This window comes from Lipotes vexillifer, unplaced genomic scaffold (assembly GCF_000442215.2).
Source record: "Lipotes vexillifer unplaced genomic scaffold, Lipotes_vexillifer_v1.1 scaffold130, whole genome shotgun sequence".
Lineage (NCBI taxonomy): Eukaryota > Metazoa > Chordata > Mammalia > Artiodactyla > Lipotidae > Lipotes > Lipotes vexillifer.
Window position 1 is genome coordinate 366,164 of NW_006793860.1, and position 23,264 is coordinate 389,427.

The following is a 23,264-nucleotide window of genomic DNA, read 5'->3' on the forward strand; positions in this document are numbered from 1 at the left end:
TTAAGGGACCAGCTTCACAACTGGTGTTAAAATCTGTGGCCACAGCACTGCATCACAATGCAGCAAATGCATTTTCCACATTAACCAAACATGACAGCTGAAGCGATTATTAACCATGCAAGATGTCGGAAGTCATCAAAAATTCACATCAGAGTAATTGCAGTGGCTTGGGTCAAAAAAAAAAAGTATCATAGCATTCCTTGCCTACATGTTGTCTCTCCCCCTCTTAAATCTTAACTTGGTACAGTCTGTTAACAATAAAATACCCTTCTGTAACCTATAAACTGTTACTCCCATCAGTTTGTGCTTTCAAACTGATGGCTGACTTCTCTGAATTTGTGTGGAGCAGCACAAATAATGATGCTGCACCCAGGGGCTGTGTGCACCCTTTTTAAGGGGACTCTGCAATCTCATTGTCTAATTAGACTCTTTAGTGCTTCAGTCATATCAGCATTTGCAGGGTGTTCTCTTTTCCTTTTTCTTCTTTCTCTCTCTTCTTTCTCTCTTTCCTCTCTCTCCTTTCTCTCTTTCCTCTCTCTCCTCTCCCCTCCTCCCCCCTCTCAATTCTGGCTGTTCGAAGTGGGAAAAACTTGAGCACTGGTTCCAACAGAGCTCATCCCACACAGAAGGTATGGAAGAGCTGCGTGACCAACAGCGTCGACCGGTCTGTAACTCCTTAAATTTGAGAGCTGCAGGTAGGATTGCCTATGTTTCGTAAAGAAATTAAGATTATTGCGCCCTAGTAAATACATTGATAGCATGTAGTTGCAGTACCTCTGAAAGACAAAGTCTCGGTTTGCCTAAAATTTTGAGATGAATTCAGAAGCATTTAACTCATTCAGTAGAAAAAGTACTTGATTCTTCTGATAATTATTCAGATTTGTGCCCTGTCATTCTACATTTTTCTTAAAAAAAAAAAAATCTGTTGGGTGGGGCAGAGAAGCATTTGCTTAAAGATTTAAATAGTTGGTTATTTAGGATTTTTGCAGTCTTCATCTTTAAGTAGTAAGTAGTGTGGTCTTTCTTTAGGATTTTTTTGAAAAGATGCATATGAAGTGCAGAATTCTTACAAGAGGTAAAATATTAAAATAGAATTTTTCTTTGCTAAAATTAGATCCTTCTTTGGGATTGTAGGTGAGTGTGTGTGTGTGCGTAGAATGCTTTACTAAGGAATTCAGTCATTTATATTTTGTTATAGGGAAAAATTACTATTTGATATATCTGGAATTATTTCACAAGAAATGCTTTAGCATAAGGCTTTAAAATGTGGATTCTTAAGTATTATCAGATGTAGGTGATTTGAATTAAGATAGTTACTTTTCCTATCCTAAATTCATCCTCAAAAGAGTGTGATATGAATGCTTTAAGTATACTTCCAGTTTTTGGTGCAGAGAATGTGATTTGTGTAAGTGAAATGAAAAACTTCCCAAGTCACGTAAGCATTATCTGGAGGGTGGTAAAATTATAAATGTTGCCTATACCACTTTTAATACCTTGGTTAATATGAGATAAAATATTTTTAATTCAGCATTAAAAAGCAGCTTGATAGTTGTCTTCCCTTAAAAACAAGTCCCCCCCCCCCAAAAAAAAGACAATGATGTATAGCTTTTTACCCCAAGGAATGTATTTGTATCATGGGACCTGTAGGGTCTGGACTTCTTTCCAAAGCATGTACTTGGAAACTGCTCACCTAGTTGAGAGATTTAGCTCCCTTCAGAGGTGTGGGATTCTGTACTCTTAACAATAGGAAGACTTGAGGAGCTGTCAAGTGGGGAATAGAAGAAAGCTGCTCAGGGAAGGGAGAGGAACTGTGAGAATTTCACTTGTCTCGGCGTTGGAGGTCTGGATTTACCCATGACTAAGATTCCTTTAAAACTCTGACCCAGTGCAGCGTTACAGAGAACTGATTTCTGGGATGAGACAATGAGCTGTGGTTTGCATTTTGTAAAGATGGAGGAAACCTCTAACACTGACCCTGTATGGGAGATGACTCAGTTATCTGTGCCTTGGTACAGTCGCAAATTATTTTCCTTTGTCTGAAGTGGGAGGATGCTAGTGCCTTCATCAGAGCTCCTTAATTTAATGTATGGAAAATGTCTCAGCCACCATTTTTAACAATTAGCTGTATCATGGTTGAGGTGAGCTGGGTTCTGAAGGCAGCTGCAGGGCCATTTCATTTACATTAGGTTCTGTGGCACGAGAGCTTTGTTACTGTAAAACTCAGAAAATGAAATTGCACACTGCATAAAAGAGTTCTGTAGGAGGGTGGAGAGCATTCCCAGAAAGAAAATGGAATCCTTTTGTCTACAGTAAGTATTTCTCATACTCATAAAGTGGTGGGAGGTTGAAAATTTGTCTTTGGTTGAATGGGCAAAATAGACTTTAAAATGAACGCTGCAAATATTAAAGGTATAATACAGAGATTGTTAGATGTATTTTTTTAATGTATGTGTTAGAAACCAGGTGTGATATATATTGGTGTATGTGTGTATATATATGTATATATACTTGAAATATAGGTTTTGTGAGTGGTTTTAATACATGCTTTTAATTAAATATTCATTGGTAATTTAAGTTAATGAGAGGTATGAATTTATCAGTAGTCAAAGATGAAAATGACACTTGAGAGAAAAAAGAAATGTAAATATGGTATATTTAAGAGAGTCCAGGCTTCTTTTCACTGTCTTTTATAGTTTATTTTCCATTTATGAAGAAAATTGCTGGATTTTATTGTTTTTTGGGTTTTTTTAAGAAAATGCTTCCATGTTAATGATCTATAATAGCTGATTAAAATATATAAGAAAAATGTTTTAACAAAAGAAAATTTTATCTTAAAAGATCAGTAGATTGAGGGCTTTCACTCTCATTAATGGGGATAATTTTTAGTGCCTTCTGTTTAATTAATAGTTGTGACTTCAAAGCTACTTGTGGAAAACTCTTGTTTGTGATTGTAAGCTTAGAAATCTTGATTCTTAAAATTAATTGGATTTGACTCAGCTTATTCCTTTGTTCCTTTATGCTGTTACTAAGAGGAAACAAGTGGATTTTAACTTTGATTTGTGTGTTTATCTTTTTAAAGGCACTTAACCCTGAGGAATTTATAGTAAGTGTATTTTACAGTAAACTGTACCATGAAGAATTTGCTCAAAATGCTCTAGTAGCTGTTTCAGGAGTTAAATCTTCACAGAACTAGATACCTTTTAACTTGATATCAAATTGATAAAGCCAGATGTTCTTCCAAGTCTTGTTGCACTAGCTGTTGTTCATCCTGCTCACTGAATACTGTTTTCTCTAATTAGGAGATGTCTTTGAAACTAGGGGAGAGGAGGATTTTCACATCAGTCTTTTCATTGAAATAAGAAGGCTCAGTTTTCCTAAGCCCTGTTTAGAATCCCACAAAGATTCCGTAAATCTTGCATTAATCTTATGCTTGTAGCATAAGAGCCTAGATCTCCATATAATTTTGTTAATCCTGAGAAGGACATTTAATATATTAATTGTTTACTATATAATGGAATGCAAAGGGATTCTTTTCCTTTGGTTTTTACAAGGCTTGCACTTTGAAATAAGACTTTTAGGGCAGCAAATTAGAACTCCATTTTAACTGCATCTTTGCTTGCATAAATGTTTGGTTGGATGACATAAAGGGTATCACAGAGCCTTCCTATGACATTTTTAAAGTAAAACTTGGTTGAAGATTCTGGTCTTATTTTCTTTCTCTGGCTTTCTGTAAGCTGTGTGCCAGGTACTCTGAGGACATAGCAGAGACCCAGTTGCTTCCCATTTTCTTTGCCCCCATCATGGTCTACTCAAGTTTGGCTACTCGGAAGAGGCTCTCCTTTCTGGTACTTGTAGGGGATTCCTAAACCTCTTCAATCTGAAATTTTAGTCTGGCTGGTAGTAAAGAGTCAGAGGTTGGTTCTTTTTGCTGCAGAAAATATATTCATACCAAACCTTTGAATGCTCTGGCAGTGCCAAAATGTAGATAAGCAAGCCTGTTGGCCAGCCCGCTAGGAGACGTTCGTGGCACTAAGATGGCAGTGAGGAAGGAGTAAAATGGCGTCACCAGGAACACTGTGATAAGAGGTGGACCGCACAGGTCATTTTCCTTCAATCAAATTTGAAGATACCTCTAGCAGCACTGCCCTGCCAATTTACAATTACTTTTTATTCTGTTAGAAGATAGAAATTTTGAGGTTTTCCTGAACTAAAGACTTAATTAGCACTTATATCTAGATAGCTTCTGATTGTTGCTTTCAAGAAATTGGTGAAAAATATGGATAAAATAAAATTTTAAATAGCTATTTTCTATTAATACTTCTGAATTTCCTTGCTTTGTGCTGTCTTCTCTTTTAAATTGTGAAAATGTACTCCTTTCAATATAGGATGAATTTTCAGAAGACAGGACAGTATGCTTCTGCTTTATGGCAAGATGACGCTAGCATTCCTATAAAAATACTTTGTCTTTGATTCTGATTTTTGTTCTAGCTCTCTGTGGGCTTTGGTTATTTTAAATATTAAATATATGTTGGCTGCCTTCAAAAACAAAGTTTATTGTATTTCTCGTGTGGTTTTAAGGTATGGATTATTTCAGAAGTTAACTATGTAGTCATGACAATGCTAATTTCTTACCTGTTCCCACTTCTCATCGAGTTGGAATTTCTGGAGTTGGCCTTAGAGTTTATGTAGTGCAGTCAGCTCATCTTACAGTCAAGTAAAGCAAGGTTTACTGTCATTAAACAGCTTTCTCAAGGTCATACATCTGGAAAGCAGTCAATTTTGCCTAAATCTAGGCCATCAGACTCGTAATCTGTGCTGTGCCTCTGCTTGCATTTGACTCTTTCTCTTTGTGGGTTTACTGGTTGGTGATGGATCTAATGGATTGAGCTTACAGCAAAGTCTGTCTTTGCTTTAGCAACCTACTCACAGAGATGTTCCTTCGCAGTCTTACCGGAAATGGCTTATTGAGCTGTGCTTGGAGTCCTCCTGGTCCTTTGTTGTAGATGATATGCATTTATAACCAAACAATTAAAACAAGATATATCCTGCAAGTCAAGCTTTTTAAGTTCACTGTGTTGCTCCACATGAAGGGCGAAGTGCTTGTCTTCCGGGATGGGCACAGGCATTCTGACATGTCCTCCCAGCAGATCACTCCTTTATCTCTAGGTCCCACAGTGCAGGGCTGCCCCTTCTCCTCCGAGTGTGCATGAGCTGGGTGAAAGGTTTTAGCTCCCTGTAAGTTTGGGGCAATTTGTGTTTGAAAAGTGGTCTTGCCCTCTCCTTTCCTGTTGCTTGTATTTGCCGTTTTAGCTAAGCAGTGTTTTATGTTTTCTGTACCCGTGGTGACAGTGGTAGTGCATCCTGCAGTATTCCCTCAGCTCTGACAAGGCAAAGTCAAAACGCTTCCAAACTTAATTAAGAGAGCGTGAAATCCCAAGTACTGTTAGCAAAGGGGTACCATGACAGATTCCATTTAAGGCAACGGGAAGTTATAAAAGAGAAAGTCTGTTGTTTTAGTGGTCTCCAGACAAATTAATTTTTGAAAAAGAATTTCTGAATAAGAAGAAACTGCAGCAAAACCAAAGCTCCGTTTTCTTTGACAGCCATGATGATCAGTGCTCCAATCCCATCAGCATAAACAGTGCTGCATAGCGGGAGGAGCTGTGATTTTCGACTGCAGTGTAAATGACTGACACCGTGTACCAGCAGGGAATTAATATGACACGTGGTTCCCAAACATTGTCTTGACTAACGGCGTTCCTTATGCTTGCTAAGTAGAACTCAGGCTTAATCCTGAGTGCTGTGGAAACCAGCCTGGCAAAAACCACTTAGCTCCCACCTGACTGCCTCAGAGATAGACACTCTGCTGTCTGTCTTTCTCATGGCCCCCAAATCTTGCTTTTGTCTCCTGTTTCCAAAGGGAAAAGACACTAGATCTGAAAAAGCAGTCAAGCTATATATTTTTTAAATAATACGGGGTTCTTTTAATAAGTTCTTTTAGAGTGGTTTTTGGGGGCAGTGGGAGGGGACTTTGGCCATGATAAGGGCCGTGATCGATGCATTCCCATTTTATATTGCAGTGTAGTTTTAGTACTCAAAGTTCTTTGAACGTGGACTAATCCATCTCCAAGATGGAAATCAGTTCCCCAAAGACATATTAAAACATTTTTATCATCCCTTAGTGTATCCTCCTTATCTTATCTTTCCATCACCTAAGAGTGGCTATGGGATTAATATTTTTTAGATCTGTTCATACCTTTGGGTAAGGACAGGGTTCTTCAGCTGATTTTTGAAGCCACACATACTTTGGCACACTGTTTCTTCCATTTGCAAAGCTAGATTGAAAAGTTTTCTCTTCAGAATCCTCCCTGTTCTTGTGTCCCCAAAGGGTGACTCTAGCAAGTATGCTAGTTTGGGGCAGGGTGGGGCAGAGATACGGGTTTGGGGGGCAGGGAGAGGAGATAAAATGCTCAGAGTTGCTGTCCTTGCTTTCTCCTGTGGGGCCACCTCAGCATTCTGAGAGCAGTTGGCTGGCTGGTCTCCCTCCCTCTCTCCCTCCCTCTCTTGGTTTCTAGTTTTCTTGCTCCTCTGCCCCCTTCCCAGGAGTGGAGAGAGAGGATGGCCAGCAGAGGTCCAGCGACTGCAGCATGGCACATCCTGCATTACTAGGGTGCAGGCTCTGGCTAGTTTTCTGGAAGTGGTGAGGTATCAGTGCTGAGCAAGTCACATCCTCCCCAGACCTCTTGTGACCAGCAGGGAAAAGTTGCTTACACAATCCTGAAAGGTTATTTAAGGGCTCTGCTGGATTTGGGAGGAGGGGGCATTTCTGCTGAAAAGCATTTTCCCTCCCTAGTTGACTAAATGGCCATCATTTATTATTTTACTCATTTATATTATGCCCTTACTACTTGCTCCCCCTCTCTATGGAGTCTCCCAATAACTAAGCTGGATAGATGCTTTCCTTTCCTTGATGGCCAGATATAGATAGCAGGGATACCCTGGGCCCTCTAAAAGAGACAGAATTGGCTTTGCAGTACAAGAGACTTAAATGGCCCTCACAGGATTGCAGACCTTAACCTTGGCCTTATTCTCCAAGTGCAGCAACCAGATGTGCTAAGCAGCCCCAGTTTGATGCCTTGTGTAGAAGTAGGAAGAGGCATCTAGTAGTTATATGCCTACATTGTGTTGGCAGGGGAGGTGGGCTGCACGTACTTGCACCCCTCACCAGTGCCCTACAGAAATGACATGTCCCCATTCTCAAAGCTGACCTTCTCCTTCTGGCTCATAGTGAGTCCTACTTCTTATATTCTTTCTTTACCCAGTGATGAAAATCTTGGAAGTTTGGGTGTTTGTTATATGATAGTTATTTCCTCCTCCCCCTCCCTCCCCCTCCTCCTCCTTCCCTTCCCCTTTCTTTCCTCCCCCACCTCCCCTTCTCTTCCTCCCCTTCCTCCTCTTCCCCCTCCTCCATCTTCCCTCCTCCCCCATCTCCCCCTCTCCCTCTCCTAAGATGGGAAGGCTAATTCTTGAAGCTGTAGGCCTGAGGTCCTTGCTCCTTTTCCTCTCCCAACTCCCCTTCCTCTTCTCTCTCCCTCTCCACTCCCCCCCCCCTTCTTTTTGTTCTTTTGTGGGATGGAGAGGATAATAGGGAGGGATCCACAAAGGCTATTAGACGGACTTACATGAGTGGCTCTCTCGAAGGCTTGTTGCTTTTCCAGAAGGCACAGGGGAGATGGAATTGTGTCACAGTTCTGTTGGCATGGCTGCAAGAGATCAGTACACTTGAGTCGGAATGCTGCCGGTAAGGTCCTAGGTGGGCCCAGGAGGAAGCACTGCTCAGAGCTCTGTATTCTTGGGTTTAGAATCTCTTTGCACACGTTGAGTTCTCTTCAGCCTGTGAGAATTCATAGACCATCTTGTAAACCAATTTGGATTATATGGGAGCAAGTGATTTGCTTTGCCTTAGTGGGCCCAAATCCATCATGTAATTGTGTGACCCTTTGTTTAGGCTGGTAGCAGAAACCATGTATGAAATGGGACCCTGCAGCCTAACAGTGACAGATGGCCTGGTGTTCACACAGCACCAAGGTCTGCCACCTGTGACTCCAGAGCTGCCTGTAGGCCGATGGGTCTGCTGAACTGGCAGATGATGGGACAAACTCCACAGCCACTCTTTCAGGGTCTGCTGCCACCTGCTGAATGAGGGTGGCTAGGCTTTTGCATAAATGCACAGTGAGAAATCATGCAACAGCATTAAAAATGTATTACAATTGACAATGTCAAATCTGCCAGCTTAGCACTGCTTTCTGCAGGGGTATTTTTTGAAGATATATATATATATATATATATATATAATTAAATTTTAAAGATATATATATATTTTAAATTGAATGCAGTCTGAAAAAATATTTTATTTAATGCAATCTGTGAACAAACAATTTAAAATATTAAAATTTTGGTAGAATACAAGCAGTGGAACTTATTCTGAATATCTGAGTTGGAGAATAAAGCTTGGATTTGCTATTTAGTCTGTATTTCTTACAAAGGGAGATTCAGTCTCTCTTGGGCCTTTTAAGCTGACGTTTTATATACTCTTATTTTAATGCATTAAATATTGATCTAATAAAATAACCAGGCATGCTATAAAACTATATGAATGTTCCCCAAATTTTGAAAATGCCCCAAATTTTAAATTTCTCTGTTCATCTTTTGGGCTTTCAGTAAAGAATATCTCTTTGCACCTGAAAAATTCCTTGAGGGTTCTCTGTAGGCACCACAAAGGGAGCTAATGAAAAGCATGTCCACACCATCTGATAAGCCCAGCAGCTCGAGTGCTGGCAGGATTTCTCTTGTGCTCATCTGAAAACAGTATCTTGCTTTGTCCTTCCTCACTTTCTCCTTTAGTAGTAGTTTTACCTTTGTAAAAATTTTACGCAAGAGAAGACTTCAGAAGAGGTCATTCGTTCAGAAATTGGGAAGAAGGTTTGGGAGAGGTTAAGGGAGTGGTATTTTATTCAGAATGAGCTCGAGCAAAATAATGGGTACAGCTCATATTCCTGTCTTGACACAAAGTGGACACTTCTCCATTTCACTATCTAACGTTCTAAGGAATACTTGTAATGCTTATTGGAATTCTTGTTTCATCTTGGAACAGACCCTCTTGATTATTCTGTTTTTTAAGTTTATTTTTTGCCCTGCTTATTTTTCTTTCCTTTTTCATTGCCCTCCTAGCTCCTGCTTGTGTCTTGGCAATGTTTTTTCAAACCACAGTGACCATTAACTACGGTCACTGCTTACTTGTGTTAATATTATTTGGATTTGGAATGTTGGTTATTGACTTCCTATAAATTTGTATATATTTTATGTATTAAATGAGAGAAGAGACAAGATTTTTTATAGCACTCACCATGTGTTTTTGTCTCATGTCAGATACCTTCTGATAGAAAGTCAGGCCTGCTATGGCTGCCTCACTTTAAATTTTGACAGGGTGGATTACCAGTTGGTCTCTTGAAGGGGAAGAGACCTAGAACGGTCTTTTGTGTTTTGAGGGCCATGTAATATATGGCTTTTGTTTTGTGGGGACAACTTAGACTAATTATTTTATCTTTTTTGTTTTATTTTTTAATGGTTAGGAAGTCTGTGTGTGCTTCAATTCAAACTGTTTACATAACTTCAATAAATCACTTATTTGTTGTTGGTGGAAAGCAAAGAACTGTGAAAGAATCAATGCAGGCTCTTTTTGCCATCGTACTTTCCTAGCTAAAGTGGATACTAAAATTTTTCTCACAGAGACCCTTCTTTCTTACAGCTTTCACTTTTGGAAGACAAATAAGTGAAGAGAATTTGGCCATTTGACAAAAACAAACATCCTTTGCCCACTCACTTTTTCTACAGTCATTTATATTCTGAAACCCAGAGTCTTCATGGTGATTAAAATAAGGCAGTTTTTCATACTTGTCTTTCTAAACCCGAGCCATTTAAAAGCCAGTTTGGCTGCCAGGTCCCTGAGATGTGACTACAGTTTTGATAGGAGACTTGGCTTACCTTGCAGTTACATTCTGGGTTATTCTCAGACAGCATACATTGCAAGGTGGCCCACTTCCTCTGTTAAAGATGGAACATGTGGCTGGAGATATTGCTTGTGCAGGAGTACGGTGTTTATTGTTCCACAGCAATAAATAATAATAATATTTTGGAACACTATAGAGTTGGCAGGCTAGAACAGTGATTTCTCCAGCTTTTTTGTCTGTGATCCATAGTAAGAAATACATTTAGCACCATGACCCACTTCATACATACAAATAAGTATATATAATTGAAAGAAAGTTTCACAAAACAGTATTTACCCATACCACATATCTCTATTACATTTTATTTCATTTAAAAAATGCTGGTTGATTTCATAACCCAATTATAGGTTCTGGCACACATTTTGAAAAATACCATTCTAAAGGAATGCCCCAAACTTGTTTCATTCCTCACCTAACTATGTGAAGTAGGGAAGGAAAGGAATAAATATGCAAGCGTAAAATAGCTGTCTGGCTCATCTTGACTTGCACGGTAGAGTGGAAAAAGGTAGAAAAGGGGTCAGAAAATTTGTATTCTAAGTCTGAACTTGGCTGAACCAGGTGATCTTAGTATGAAACCAGTGTTTTAGAGTTGATAGAAGCTCTGGAAACCATCTCACACAGCCCTTTAAGAACATACTTTAAAGGATCATCCAGTTAAGTACTATTGAGAGACAGTTTAGCATTGGGTTAAAAGCATACCAATGAACCAAATGTGTGTAACACACTTAGCACAAAGTAATCACCATATCCATGTAAGTGTTAGCTCTTACTAGTACTGATATAAGAATTAGTATTCTCTGAGCCTTCAACTTCATCATCTATAAAGGGGAACTAATAACTGATGAAGAAAACAAATTTAAGGATATTTTGCTCCCCTCCTGGACTCCCATTCTTTTAGAGATAAAAGGAAATTTATCTTTATTTTCTAAATTTAGAAGTTTACTGTTCCCTAAGTATTTCAGAAACAGTTGGTCTTTTGAGAGTTAGAGCTGTGTTTGAATTCTGCCTCTGCCTCTTCCTGGTCGGAAACTCTTGTCATGTTAGTTGAATGCTGAAATCTCTTCTTACCTGTAAAATGGGATTGGTGGGGGAGGGCGGAGAATGGAGTGATCATGTCTACGCTTTCATATTGTTAAAAGATTAGCAATAATGTCTTTGAATTGCTTGGAGCAATGTCTGGTCCTTAATTGCTTCTCGAATGGGAGCTATTATATGTTACAGAAAGCTTGAAACCAAAACCCATTCAAGGAGTCAGTTAGAAGAGGGTCTGTTTCCAGGACTCTGGCAGAGAGGAGCGGTATACAGATGGTAAGTCAGGGGTAGTTTTCTTACTTAGCAGGCCTGCAGATGTTTATGGAATGTTCTTTATTGAGTGGGCCAGCAGTAGAAGGGCTGGGTGGGAGCACTTGTTGGCAAAAAGAGGAGATATTAATGATGAGGGTCTCTGAGGGTCAGTTAGATGGCTGGCATCTCCAAGTAGGAAGTGAGCTGTTGGGCCTTCGCTTTGACCAGGAGTCTTCAGTGTGGCAGGGAGCCCCACCCAATGAGTGAGGGCACCTCCTAGTACACTGTTCACACCCCAGCTCACCTCTATAGAAAACCCATTTTCTGATAAACTATAAAAATATATCTCTGAGATGAGGGGCCTGAGAGGTGCCTCACAGGAGGAGCTGGAAGGAAAGGAAACACACACATGGAAAAGGGAAGTAGAAGAGATCCGTAGGAAACTTGGGCTGAGGCAGGTATTTTCTTGCCCAACTTATTAGTTCTTTAATTTGTTATTCTTCCTTAAGGTATATATTCTTTACAAGAAACAACTGCCACTAGATGGCACACGGATCCCAGCACTATTCTGACTGTATATTAAAGATTCTTTTCAAAAGATAGGTCACTAATACGTTGTTTTTAAAAATAAAATATGATAGGAGGGGACTATTTTACATAGGTTACATAAGGAATAAATGATGAAAGAAGGAACAAAGGATGAAAAATTAAAATTCAAAATCTATATATTTTGTGGGCTTGGTTTGTGCTATAGAGAAAGCCCAGTTGTAGAGGTGCATAGTGGCTCATGATCTTTGTTCATATGTAGGTGATGTCTGTAATTTGATTCTCATGCACAAATGCTTCATTTAATTTATTAAGTGAGATTTTTGGAAGGTAGGTTTATAAAGAAGAGAGTAATCTGCCCCCCAAAGCAATGCCTTTTATTATTCTTTTTCTTTCTTAACCACTACTTGAAATTTCATTTCTTAGAAATTTTGAAATTGTGTTTCTTACAGAATATTATGTTGCTTTTAAACAAATATGTCTGATTATTGCTTTGCATTTACGTTTGAATTGCGTTTATGTGTATATGGGTTATACACAGACACGGATGCAGTTAAAAGAATGGGATGGGCTGGTCACTGGGACGAGCAGAGAAGCCCAGATTGGGGGTGGGGCACTTGGTACACTCCTTGCCACCCCAGCCAAAAAGAAAAAAATGAGACCAGACCTTGTCAGGCAGTGGTTATTACCACCACTCTGGCCATCAGCAGCAGCCATGAAAGGGTGCAACAAAGCACAATCTATGCCCTTTGTTTAGGAACAGCAGTTGAAGATAAAAGTTCTATAGCTTTGTTTATAAACTGTGACACCGTAAACTGCCTTTAGCTTTAGCCACTGAAGACCCGCTCAGAAAAAGGGAAATCATAATAAAGATTTGTTGACTTGATGTAATCATTTGCTGCAAAGGGTGTGAACAAGGTCCATTAAAATCCTTCCCATGATTTCGTGTCTGGCTCCCTTGCAATGGCCAGAAACAGACACGTGGTGAGAAGCTGCCCCCTTCTGATTGGATTACGTGGGGTCCTAGCTTTATGTGCTCTGGTTTATTGAGGCCATTATTTTAGAAGTAAGTGGCCAATGCTTCCCTCCACCCCCGCGCCCCCACCACCGAATATCAGTAGAGGTGTTTGGAGCAGCCTCTGTGTCATTGTCCTCAGAGCTGCCTCAGGGACTGCCCTGGAGGAGCCCATGAGGGAACTGTTCCGCGAGCTGCTGGCCATTGTCTCTGTCCATTCCAGTGCACTGCCCAGGTTGGGATGTAACAACAGATGTGGAGAATCCTGTGAAGATTAGTAATATTTTATTTAAATATATGTCCCCACTCTTATCCAGCCCCCTACCCCTGTTTTGTTTTAAGAATCATAGCCTTATATCTGCGACTGTTTGAACAAAATATGCTAAAATGTTACAATTGTTGAAATATAAATAAGTGATCAATAAATTAATCAATTAACCATGACAGTAAGCTTTCAAGAAAACTGTCAGATGTTTTAAAAATTTAGCATGTCACTTTAAAAACTTTAGCTTAGGGGCTTCCCTGGTGGCGCAGTGGTTGAGAGTCCACCTGCCGATGCAGGGGACACGGGTTTGTGCCCTGGCCCAGGAGGATCCCACATGCTGTGGAGCAGCTGGGCCCGTGAGCCATGGCCGCTGAGCCTGCGCGTCCGGAGCCTGTGCTCCGCAACGGGAGAGGCCACAACAGTGAGAGGCCCACGTACCGCAAAAAAACCCAAACAAAACAAACAAAAAAACCCTTTAGCTTAATTCTACTTTGTATTATATTCCCCCAAAGAGTTCCTAAAACAAAAAGAGCAAAAGCATGATTCTGAAAAAACAGATGATTTGGGACATGTATAAATACACCCATAGTGTGCTTGACACGCAGGTACCTTGCATTCCATAGTGTAGGTGGATCTAATGTATAGGGTGACTCAGAATCTTTCATATTACAACCAAGAGTTTGATCTTTACTTATTAGTTAATGGATCATCTTCCTTGTTGCTACTTGGCCCCCACATCCCAGGCTGTGGGGAGAAAGCTTCACCCCCGTGTGAATGGCAAGGCATCAGCATGGAAGCCCACTCTGTCTGCATCTGTCCCTTGTCCTCCTCCCCAGGATCTCAGGTTGAGCAATGGAGACAATGAATAGCAACTAGGAAGTCACCCTGGGCATCTTTCTTTAATGTCGCCAACAGATCTAGATCTAATCGATACTAATGCTAGAGCTACATGTACTGAGCCTTGGGCCAAGCACTTGATTACATTGTCTCATTTAATATTCATTTTACATATGAATAAACTAAGGTTTAGAGAATCTGGGTGACTTGTCTAAAATCGTCACCCATGCAAGTAGTAAATGGGGGACCATGATGTAAAACTAGGTCTGTTGTGTTATCATGAAGTTGCATTTTGCAGACATATAACCCTGTGTGTATTAAACCAGCCTTGTGGGCCAGTTCCTCTTCACCCCACCTGTATTAAATAAGCAGCAGGTGTCATCAGGCCTGAAATAGGGAGTGCACGTAGCACAACCCCAGAAGAAAAGCATAAATAAATGATTTTTCAGGTATCCCAGCCGTTGACAAACAAGTGAAAAACACCCAAACAAAGGGATGGCTGATGCCTTCCTCGGTGTTAGGAAGAAATTGAAGAATTAACTGAAAACAACAGAGAAATATAGACCGAGGAACAGTTAGAGGCACTGTGACTGGCTGCATAGCCAAAGCTGTATCTATAATATGGGCCATATTCAAGTTGAGAGAGTTTTGTGAGGGTGAAGGTAGGCAGGGTAGCAGTTATCCTTACGGGTGTTTTTCTTCTTTTTCCTACAGTGTGTTTTTGATTATTTGAAGGTTAATTTTGTTAATTTTAACCTAAATTGTGTCATTTCTCTCCTCCTTCCTAGGGCTTCCTAAAGAATGAAAAGGACAATGCCCTGCTGTCTGCCATCGAAGAGTCCCGGAAGAGGGTAAGAAATGAACCCAAATGTATATGTATACTGTTGTGAAAGCAGCAGTGTATACTGGGGCGTGGAGTTTCTAGAAACTGGATTCTGTGTTCCAGGCCCAGCTCTCTTGATAGTTCACCAGAGGGAGTTCTACAGGAATCATTTTGGAGGAAAATACCATGATCGTATGTGTATTTAGTGACTGCATCTGAAACACTGGGCTGGTCAGTTAATTATTAAGTTAATCATAAAATGGAAGGGCCAGACAATTCTTTGGTTTCATTGTTACAGTATAAATGGTATTTTGGTTTCTACTGAATCAGCAGTTCAGAAAAGCAATTATGATATTGATAATTTTCCTCAATTTCTTTTCCTTTTATCACACAATTTGACTTTCTACACCACCTTTTAAATTAACAATTTCTCCAAGCTCTTTGAAACAAACAAAAAACATCTTGATATTTGAGAGGATAGTAAATAAGTCAGCCAGAACAGCCATTATACGTGCAGCAATATTTCGCAGCAAGCATTCCCTCAAGATAGTCAAAGATCATTTACTTTACTAACATGAGTTATCTTCATTTGTTTGACAAGGATTAAAAGATCAAAACCTTTAGAATACATTCCATTATGGAGTAAGATTTTCAGGCCCCGGGGGTCTTTTGGGGAGGGAGGGAGGAGGAAGGTTAGTGATCATGTGGAGTTGGTTCTAAAAATGCAGCTTTTCCCAGGAAGGAGGCTGGAGGGTTCACATTAGTCTGGAAGCAGTAGCTGTCTCTGCATGGGAGTAGGGGTGAAGGGAATCTCTGTTTTACTGTTTACTTATGTAAGCCTTAGATCAAGTGAAATGTATTTGTGTATTATTTATGTGGTTCAAAAAATAAGAAAGTAAAAAAAAAAAAAATGCTGCTTCTCAGTGTGCTGTATTAAAATATTCCATACAGGTGGAAGTGTCTAAGTAGGGCTGATATGAGTGAGATAGGGCCTCAGGGGGGCTTGCCAGCTCTAATTTATAAGAATATGTTTCAGAGACATTATTTAAATGACTGATATGTTTAATTATCAGAGTAAAATTCCCTAAAATTTAATTAGTTATATTTTTGGCAATAGTACTTATTCCTAGAAATAGAGAAATTCACTTGATCCAGATTTGAAAATATTTTTTTTAAGGTTTTTTTTGGTTCACACTTGGAGTGAGTTACTCACCAACATTGATTCTCCTGCTATAAAGGACTGATGAAATTAAATTAGGATTGTCGAATGCCACCGAGCCTTATTAATCCATTTACCCTGCGGAATGTGTTTCTGAAATTGGCAGTCTCTGAACGTTGTGCCATATTGAGACTAAATGTGCAGCCAGCCAAAACATTTAAGTGACATACCACAGTGCAAAATGTGTGCATATGTGTTTGTGAGGGAGATGTTCCGGTGTTGGGAGCTGGCCCTGGGGGGGAACCTTTCACCTGTCTGGACACCAGAAGCTGCTGCTGAACAAGAATCATTTTCAAATGAAAAGGTGAGCAGCTTTTTGGCATTATTGGTGGTAATTTCACGTTTGAATAACTTGCCAATATCCTGCTGAAATGCCAAGAAAACAAGCTACAAAACCACAAATGTGTACTATCTTTTCCCATTTGGTGCATCCCAGCAAAAACAGAACAACATTATCAGAACATATGTAGAGTTTCTAAACGCCAGCAACAGCTCAATAATAAGTGGGTGTGAAGTCAAAGCAGGTTGCCCTCTTCCCTTTATGAAAATGGGGTTCGAGTGCTCCCCACCTGTTCTTAATTCAGTTGCCCAGTTCTTTCCCTGCCTTCCTTTCTTAACTATGTTCAAAGAGATATCGTTTCCCACATAACTTGAAAGATTCGGATTTAATTTTTTTTTTTTAATATATCTGAGGTCTGCCTGTCTTGACAATGACAATCTTTTTTTTTCCCTAAAATTTAATTAGTTATATTTTTGGCAATAGTACTTATTCCTAGAAATAGAGAAATTCACTTGATCCAGATTTGAAAATATTTTTTTTAAGGTTTTTTTTGGTTCACACTTGGAGTGAGTTACTCACCAACATTGATTCTCCTGCTATAAAGGACTGATGAAATTAAATTAGGATTGTCGAATGCCACCGAGCCTTATTAATCCATTTACCCTGCGGAATGTGTTTCTGAAATTGGCAGTCTCTGAACGTTGTGCCATATTGAGACTAAATGTGCAGCCAGCCAAAACATTTAAGTGACATACCACAGTGCAAAATGTGTGCATATGTGTTTGTGAGGGAGATGTTCCGGTGTTGGGAGCTGGCCCTGGGGGGGAACCTTTCACCTGTCTGGACACCAGAAGCTGCTGCTGAACAAGAATCATTTTCAAATGAAAAGGTGAGCAGCTTTTTGGCATTATTGGTGGTAATTTCACGTTTGAATAACTTGCCAATATTCTGCTGAAATGCCAAGAAAACAAGCTACAAAACCACAAATGTGTACTATCTTTTCCCATTTGGTGCATCCCAGCAAAAACAGAACAACATTATCAGAACATATGTAGAGTTTCTAAACGCCAGCAACAGCTCAATAATAAGTGGGTGTGAAGTCAAAGCAGGTTGCCCTCTTCCCTTTATGAAAATGGGGTTCGAGTGCTCCCCACCTGTTCTTAATTCAGTTGCCCAGTTCTTTCCCTGCCTTCCTTTCTTAACTATGTTCAAAGAGATATCGTTTCCCACATAACTTGAAAGATTCGGATTTAATTTTTTTTTTTTAATATATCTGAGGTCTGCCTGTCTTGACAATGACAATCTTTTTTTTTTTTTTTTTTTTTTGGTTGCACTGCGTCTTACTTGTGGTATGCAAACTCTTAGTTGCAGCATGCCTGTGGGATCTAGTTCCCTGACCAGGGATCGAACCGGGACCCCCTGAATTGGGAGCACAGAGTCTTAACCACTGCGCCACCAGGGAAGTCCCCGGATTTAATTTATAATAGTTTCTCCACTGCTTTGTCATTTTCTGTGGTTTGTCTTTCCTTATCCCTGCTATTCCTGTCTCTCACCTTGTCTCAGACCCTCACTGTCCTCCTTTTCTCTTAGTTCCTAGCTCTTTTGAGTAGCTCTGTTGATTTCTCTCTCATTAGCTCCTCTAGTTGACATTCTTCTTTGCACCTAATCTGGTGGTTCAGATGTGGGTCTAAAGGGAATAGACTGGAAGAGGGCAGATGGGTGGCTGATCATCCCTGATTAGCCCACAAATTGGATGTTCCATTATCTCTAATGTAATTAAGATAAGCTGGGGGTGGCATGGTGAAGGGAAGAGAATTTTAATGTTGGGCCATTTATTTTTATTTGAAGCTCCTTATCACACTAATGATGAATGGAACGACAGTGCTGTTTGTTCAGGTTGTGGAGCTGTTTCTAATTGAGTAGCCTGGCATATTTCTCAGATACATCTGAGGATTTGAGCCCAGAAAGCTGCCAGTTTTCAGAGTATTTCCTGTGTTCCTGAAGCAGGAGTTCTTGGCTCACAGGTGGGCAGCTTGATTAACAGGGGATGGTTAATCCCCACTGTTGTCACCCTGACCCTTACGTGATGCTGGAAGTCTGCCCCTGCCATCCTCATCAACAGTGTCTCTGAGACAGATTGTGTTTTCTTCAATTGCCTTTAGTGCTCTGCCATTCTTTATCAGCCAGAGGACTTACCCGTAAGAAAAATTCTTGTGACACTGTGGTGTCCTCGGTCAGTGGCAGCGCTTCGTCAGTGCCTCACTTCCTATTACAAGTTTGCAAAGCTGTATGGTATGCCAGCCCTCCACCTCCTTATTTCAACCCGCCCTGGCCCTCCTGCCCCATGGCCCTGTTATTTTCCCTTTCTGGAACAGGTTCAAGGTTAAGGAGGTGGATGCCCACTAAATGGAAGAGTTTTAGAAGAAATGTGGTTCAACATTTGCACTATTTCTGGATAGCTTCTAGGGAAACTACCTCTTCCCCTCCCCTCTACCCCACCTCTCTATTCCAGCATACTTTTCTCTGTTCAAAATGCATAGCTTTCATGTTTAAGGTCACTAATGTAGCAAGAGAAAATGATTTTTCTCCGGGTATTTTTTTCAATCCAGGCGACTTGGAGTGGTCCATTCTGCCTGACCTTCAGTGGGAAGAAAACCAGATGAAAGACTGTCTTTAAAGTTTTTGATAGTCATTTCTTTTTTTGTCTTCACAATACATATTAGAAAAGAGATCCATTGATAGATGGACCAAATCAAATTTGCAAGATGTGCCAACCCTCTTCCTAATCATTTTTGTGGGTTTCTGCTCTCTTTTTCACATTTTAATAAATATTGGTCCACACTCAAACATCCCATTTGTAGAAAGAGTATATGATTTTTCTGATAGTTCCCCAGAGCTCATATATATGAATATTATCAGTATAAATTATCTGCATTGCCAAAATAAAGCAGGCATTACTAATACTCATTCTCTTGGTGCTGCCTAATTAGATGCCAATCTGATTGTAAATGAAATGGCTTTTTGAGAAGTGGGCTTAAGCTGATGGGAAACCTGGTCTGCCAATTGAAGAATAATAGGCTAAGAATGGTTATGATTCAGTATGTCTCTATAAGTTGCTTTAATCTCCTCAGAGGGGTTTTGGTTTTGCTTTTGTTTTGGGTTTTTTTTTTCTTGTTTTTTGTTTTGTGTGTTTGTGTGTGTGTGTGTTTTCTCCCTTCCTTCTTCCCTTCCTCTTTTCTTTAACCACTCTCCTAGATTTTTTATTTTTTTTAGTTTTGTTTTATTTATTTTTGGCTGTGTTGGGTCTTCGTTGCTGCGTGCAACGGAGGGATTTCTCTAGTTGTGGTGAGCGGGGCTGCTCTTCGTTGCGGTGCACGGGCTACTCACTGCAGTGGCTTCTCTTGTTATGGAGCACGGGCTCTAGGCACATGGGCTTCAGTAGTTGTGGCACGCAGGCTCAGTAGTTGTGGCTCGCGGGCTCTAGAGTACAGGCTCAGTAGCTGTTGTGCACAGGCTTAGTTGCTCCTAGGCATGGGAGATCTTCCCGGACCAGTGCTTGAACCCATATCCCCTGCATTGGCAGGCAGATTCCTAACCACTGTACCACCAGGGAAGCCCCTCTTCCTCTTTTCTTTGTTTTCCTTCTTTCTCTTTTCCTTCTGAGTGCCTTTGTTTTGGCAACCTGCTGTGTCACCAGCAGATAGAAGTGAGGCTTGCCAGACATTTCAGTAGTGACTTTGAGAAGACTGATAGGAAACCTATGCAAAAGGCTCTGTTTTTTCTTTTACTGATTTGCTTCCTCATATGAAAATATTACTGTTTCTTAAAAAAATAGACACTGGGAGAATCTTACTTTTTGTCTTATCTTAGAGGCTCGTTATATCTTAAGATACCATTGACTTTATAATCCGTCATTATTTTATGTACTACAAAGAAAAAGTACTTCAATTTAAGCTTTTGACATGCTATCAATTGTAATATGCAGCCTAATTTCAGAGGTTTTAAGAAGATATTTATCTTAATAAGCACATGAAAAGATGTTCAACATCACTACTTATTAGAGAAATACAAATCAAAACCATGAGTTATCACCTCACACCCATTAGCCTGGCTGCAATCAAAAAAACCCAGAAAATAGTGAGTATTGGAGAGGATGTAGAGAAATTGGAACCTTTGTGCACTGTTGATGAGAATGAAAAATGGTACAGCCTCTTTGGAAACATTATGCAGTCACTCAAAAAATTAAACATAGGATGACCATCTGATCCAGCAATTCCATTTCGGGGTATGTATCCCAAAGAATTGAAAGCAGGAATTTGAAGAGGTATTTGTACACCCATGTTCAGAGTAGCACGATTCACAATTACCAAAAATTGGAAGCAACTCAAGTGTCCATGGATAGATGAATGGATAAGCAAAATGTGGTGTGTACATACAGTGGAGTATTATACAGCCTTAAAAAGGAACGAGACTGCATATGCTATAACATGGATGAATCTTGAGGACATTTTGCTAAGTGAAATAAGCCAGACATAAGAAGACAAATACTGTATGATTGCACTTCCATGAGGTACCTAGAAGTGGTCAAAATCATAGAGACAGAAGTAGAATGGTGGTTGCCTGTGACTGGGGGAGGGTGGGAATGAAGATATTGTTTAATGGGTGCAGAATTTCATTTTTGCACGATGAAAAGAGTTGTGGAGATGTATGGTGGTGATGTTTGCACAGCCGTGTGAATGAACTTAATACCACTGAACTGTACACTTTAAAAGGGTTAACATGGTAAGTTTTATTGTTAAGTGCATTTTGCCACAATTAAAAAAAAATTTAATGTGTTAGACTTGATGAAATAGGGCATGTTGCAAACAGTTGTCAGTAAATTCTTTAAGGATAATTTAAAATAGATTGCTTTTGCTCCACTTATGGAAAGATGGCAGATCTGGAGGGCTTTGAATTTCTGTTGCACTTCAAGGGAAACTGTGTTCTTTGTCTTCTCATTTGGGTCATCTCTCTCTGCTCCTCTCCAACAGACCTTTGGCATGGCTGAGGAGTACCATCGAGAGTCAATGCTGGTTGAGTGGGAGCAAGTGAAACAGCGGATTCTCCACACCCTGCTGGCATCGGGAGAAGATGCCCTTGACTTTACTCAAGAAAGCGAGGTAGGTTGAGTCCAGAAGGTAAACCACGATGAAAACTGTGAGGTCAGAGAATGCTTGTCTGCTTGACTACTGACAGTCCTGGCACGGTTGATCACTGTCTCCCCCTTGAAGCCCTCTCTTCATTGCCTTCCAGATGCCCGCATTTGCCTGGATTTCCTCCAACATGTCTGGCTGCTTCTGCTCAGCCTCTTTTGCTGAATTTTCCTCAAATTCCTTGACCCCTAGGTGTTTGTGTGTCCCAGGACTCAGTCCTTGACCTGTTCTTGTTTCTTCCTCAGTCACTGCCCCGTTGATCTCATCTAGGCTTGTGGTATTAAATACCATCTATGTACTTGAGGACTTAAATTTACATCACAGCCCCAAACACCCCCAGACTCATTTTTCTAGTGACCTTCTTGGCTGTACTCAGATGTCTCAGAGCCATCAAGCTAAACATGTTTAGAACTGAGTCATGGTAGCAACTGCCCTCAACTCCCTCCTGGCATCAACCTTCTTTTCTCACAGAGTTTATCATCTTTATAAAGGGCAGTTGCAGTTTTTCACTTGCTCAGATCAAACACCTCAGATTCATTTTTGTCCTCCCTTTCTCTCACCTAGACTCTCTTACATGTTGGCAAATCTACTTAACCCTACTCTCAAAATATACCCAGAATCCAACCACTTCTTACCACCTCTGCTGTTAGCACTCTGGTCCAAGTCACCATCATCTCCTGCTCACATTATTGGACTAACCTCCTAACTGGTTATTTCCATTATCTATTGCTATGTAACCAATCACTCCAAACCATAGTGGCTGAAGACAGTCATTTAGCTTAGCTGCGTTTACCAGAAGTAGTTCAGGGTCTCTTGAGGCTGCGGTCAAGATGTTGGCTGAGGCAACACTCATTTCAGGGCTAAACTTGGGGAGGATCCACTCCCAGGCTCACTCACATGCCTCTTGGCAAGCCTCAGGTCCTCTCTGGCTCTTGGCTAGGGACGTCAGTTTCTTGTCATGTGGGTCTCTCTTGTGTTGCTCACAGCATGGTAGTTTGCTTCTCCTGGAGCAAGAGTGAGGGATCCAAGGAAGAGCTAAAGGGTCCCCAAGACAGAAACCACGGTCTTTCCGTGACTTAATCTTGAAAGTAATATCCTGTCGCTTTACTTTGATCAAGGTAAGTCACTAAATTCAGCCTGTGCTCAAGGAGAGAGGATTAAACGAGGACTCAGATCCCAGGATGTGGGCATTATTGGGAGCCATCTTAGAGGTTGTCAGCCACACTGGTCTCCCTGCTTTTGCCCTTGTACAGTCTTTTCAACACAACAGCCAGAGTGACGCTATTAAGACACAGGCTAGATCGTGTTACTCCTCCGTTCGGGATCCTCCAGTGACATCCATCTCGCTTGGAGTGAAAGCCAGAGTCTTTACCATGACCTCTAAGTCCCTACCTGACCTGGTCTTGTTGCCTCTCGCAGCTCAAGTTATTCTGCTCTCCCTGTTGCTCTTGCTGCTCCAGCCAAAGAAGCTCGTCGCAGGTTCCTTGAACAAACCGGGTAGGCTTGCTCCTGCCTCAGGTCCTCTGGGCTTCCTGTTGCTTGTGCCTAGAAGGCTCTTCCCCCAAATAACTGCATGGCTGTCTCCCTCACTTTCTTCAAATATTACCCAGTGCCATCTCAGTGAGGCCTTCCAGGGCCTTGATATCTGAAATCCAAACCAACCTTTCCCCATTCAGCACTTTCTATAATCCCCTTTTCTTGCTGTGTTTTTTTTTTTTTTTTTTTTTTTTTTG

At 40.6% G+C, this 23,264-nt stretch overlaps 1 protein-coding gene across 4 annotated transcripts in view; it reads left to right on the forward strand.

Annotated features, from left to right (window-relative positions):
• Positions 1 to 23,264, forward strand: part of NUP93 (nucleoporin 93) — a 105,749-nt gene that overhangs the window by 50,684 nt on the left and 31,801 nt on the right. For 2 of the 4 annotated variants that reach the window (XM_007466811.1, XM_007466810.1), the window contains 2 exons: positions 14,806 to 14,868; positions 21,370 to 21,498. In XM_007466811.1, the coding sequence (XP_007466873.1) occupies positions 14,806 to 14,868; positions 21,370 to 21,498 (192 nt within the window). Of the gene's footprint in view, positions 1 to 250; positions 696 to 1,893; positions 2,310 to 14,805; positions 14,869 to 21,369; positions 21,499 to 23,264 lie in introns of those variants that run through there. The other 2 variants (XM_007466813.1, XM_007466812.1) reach the window with 2 other exon arrangements.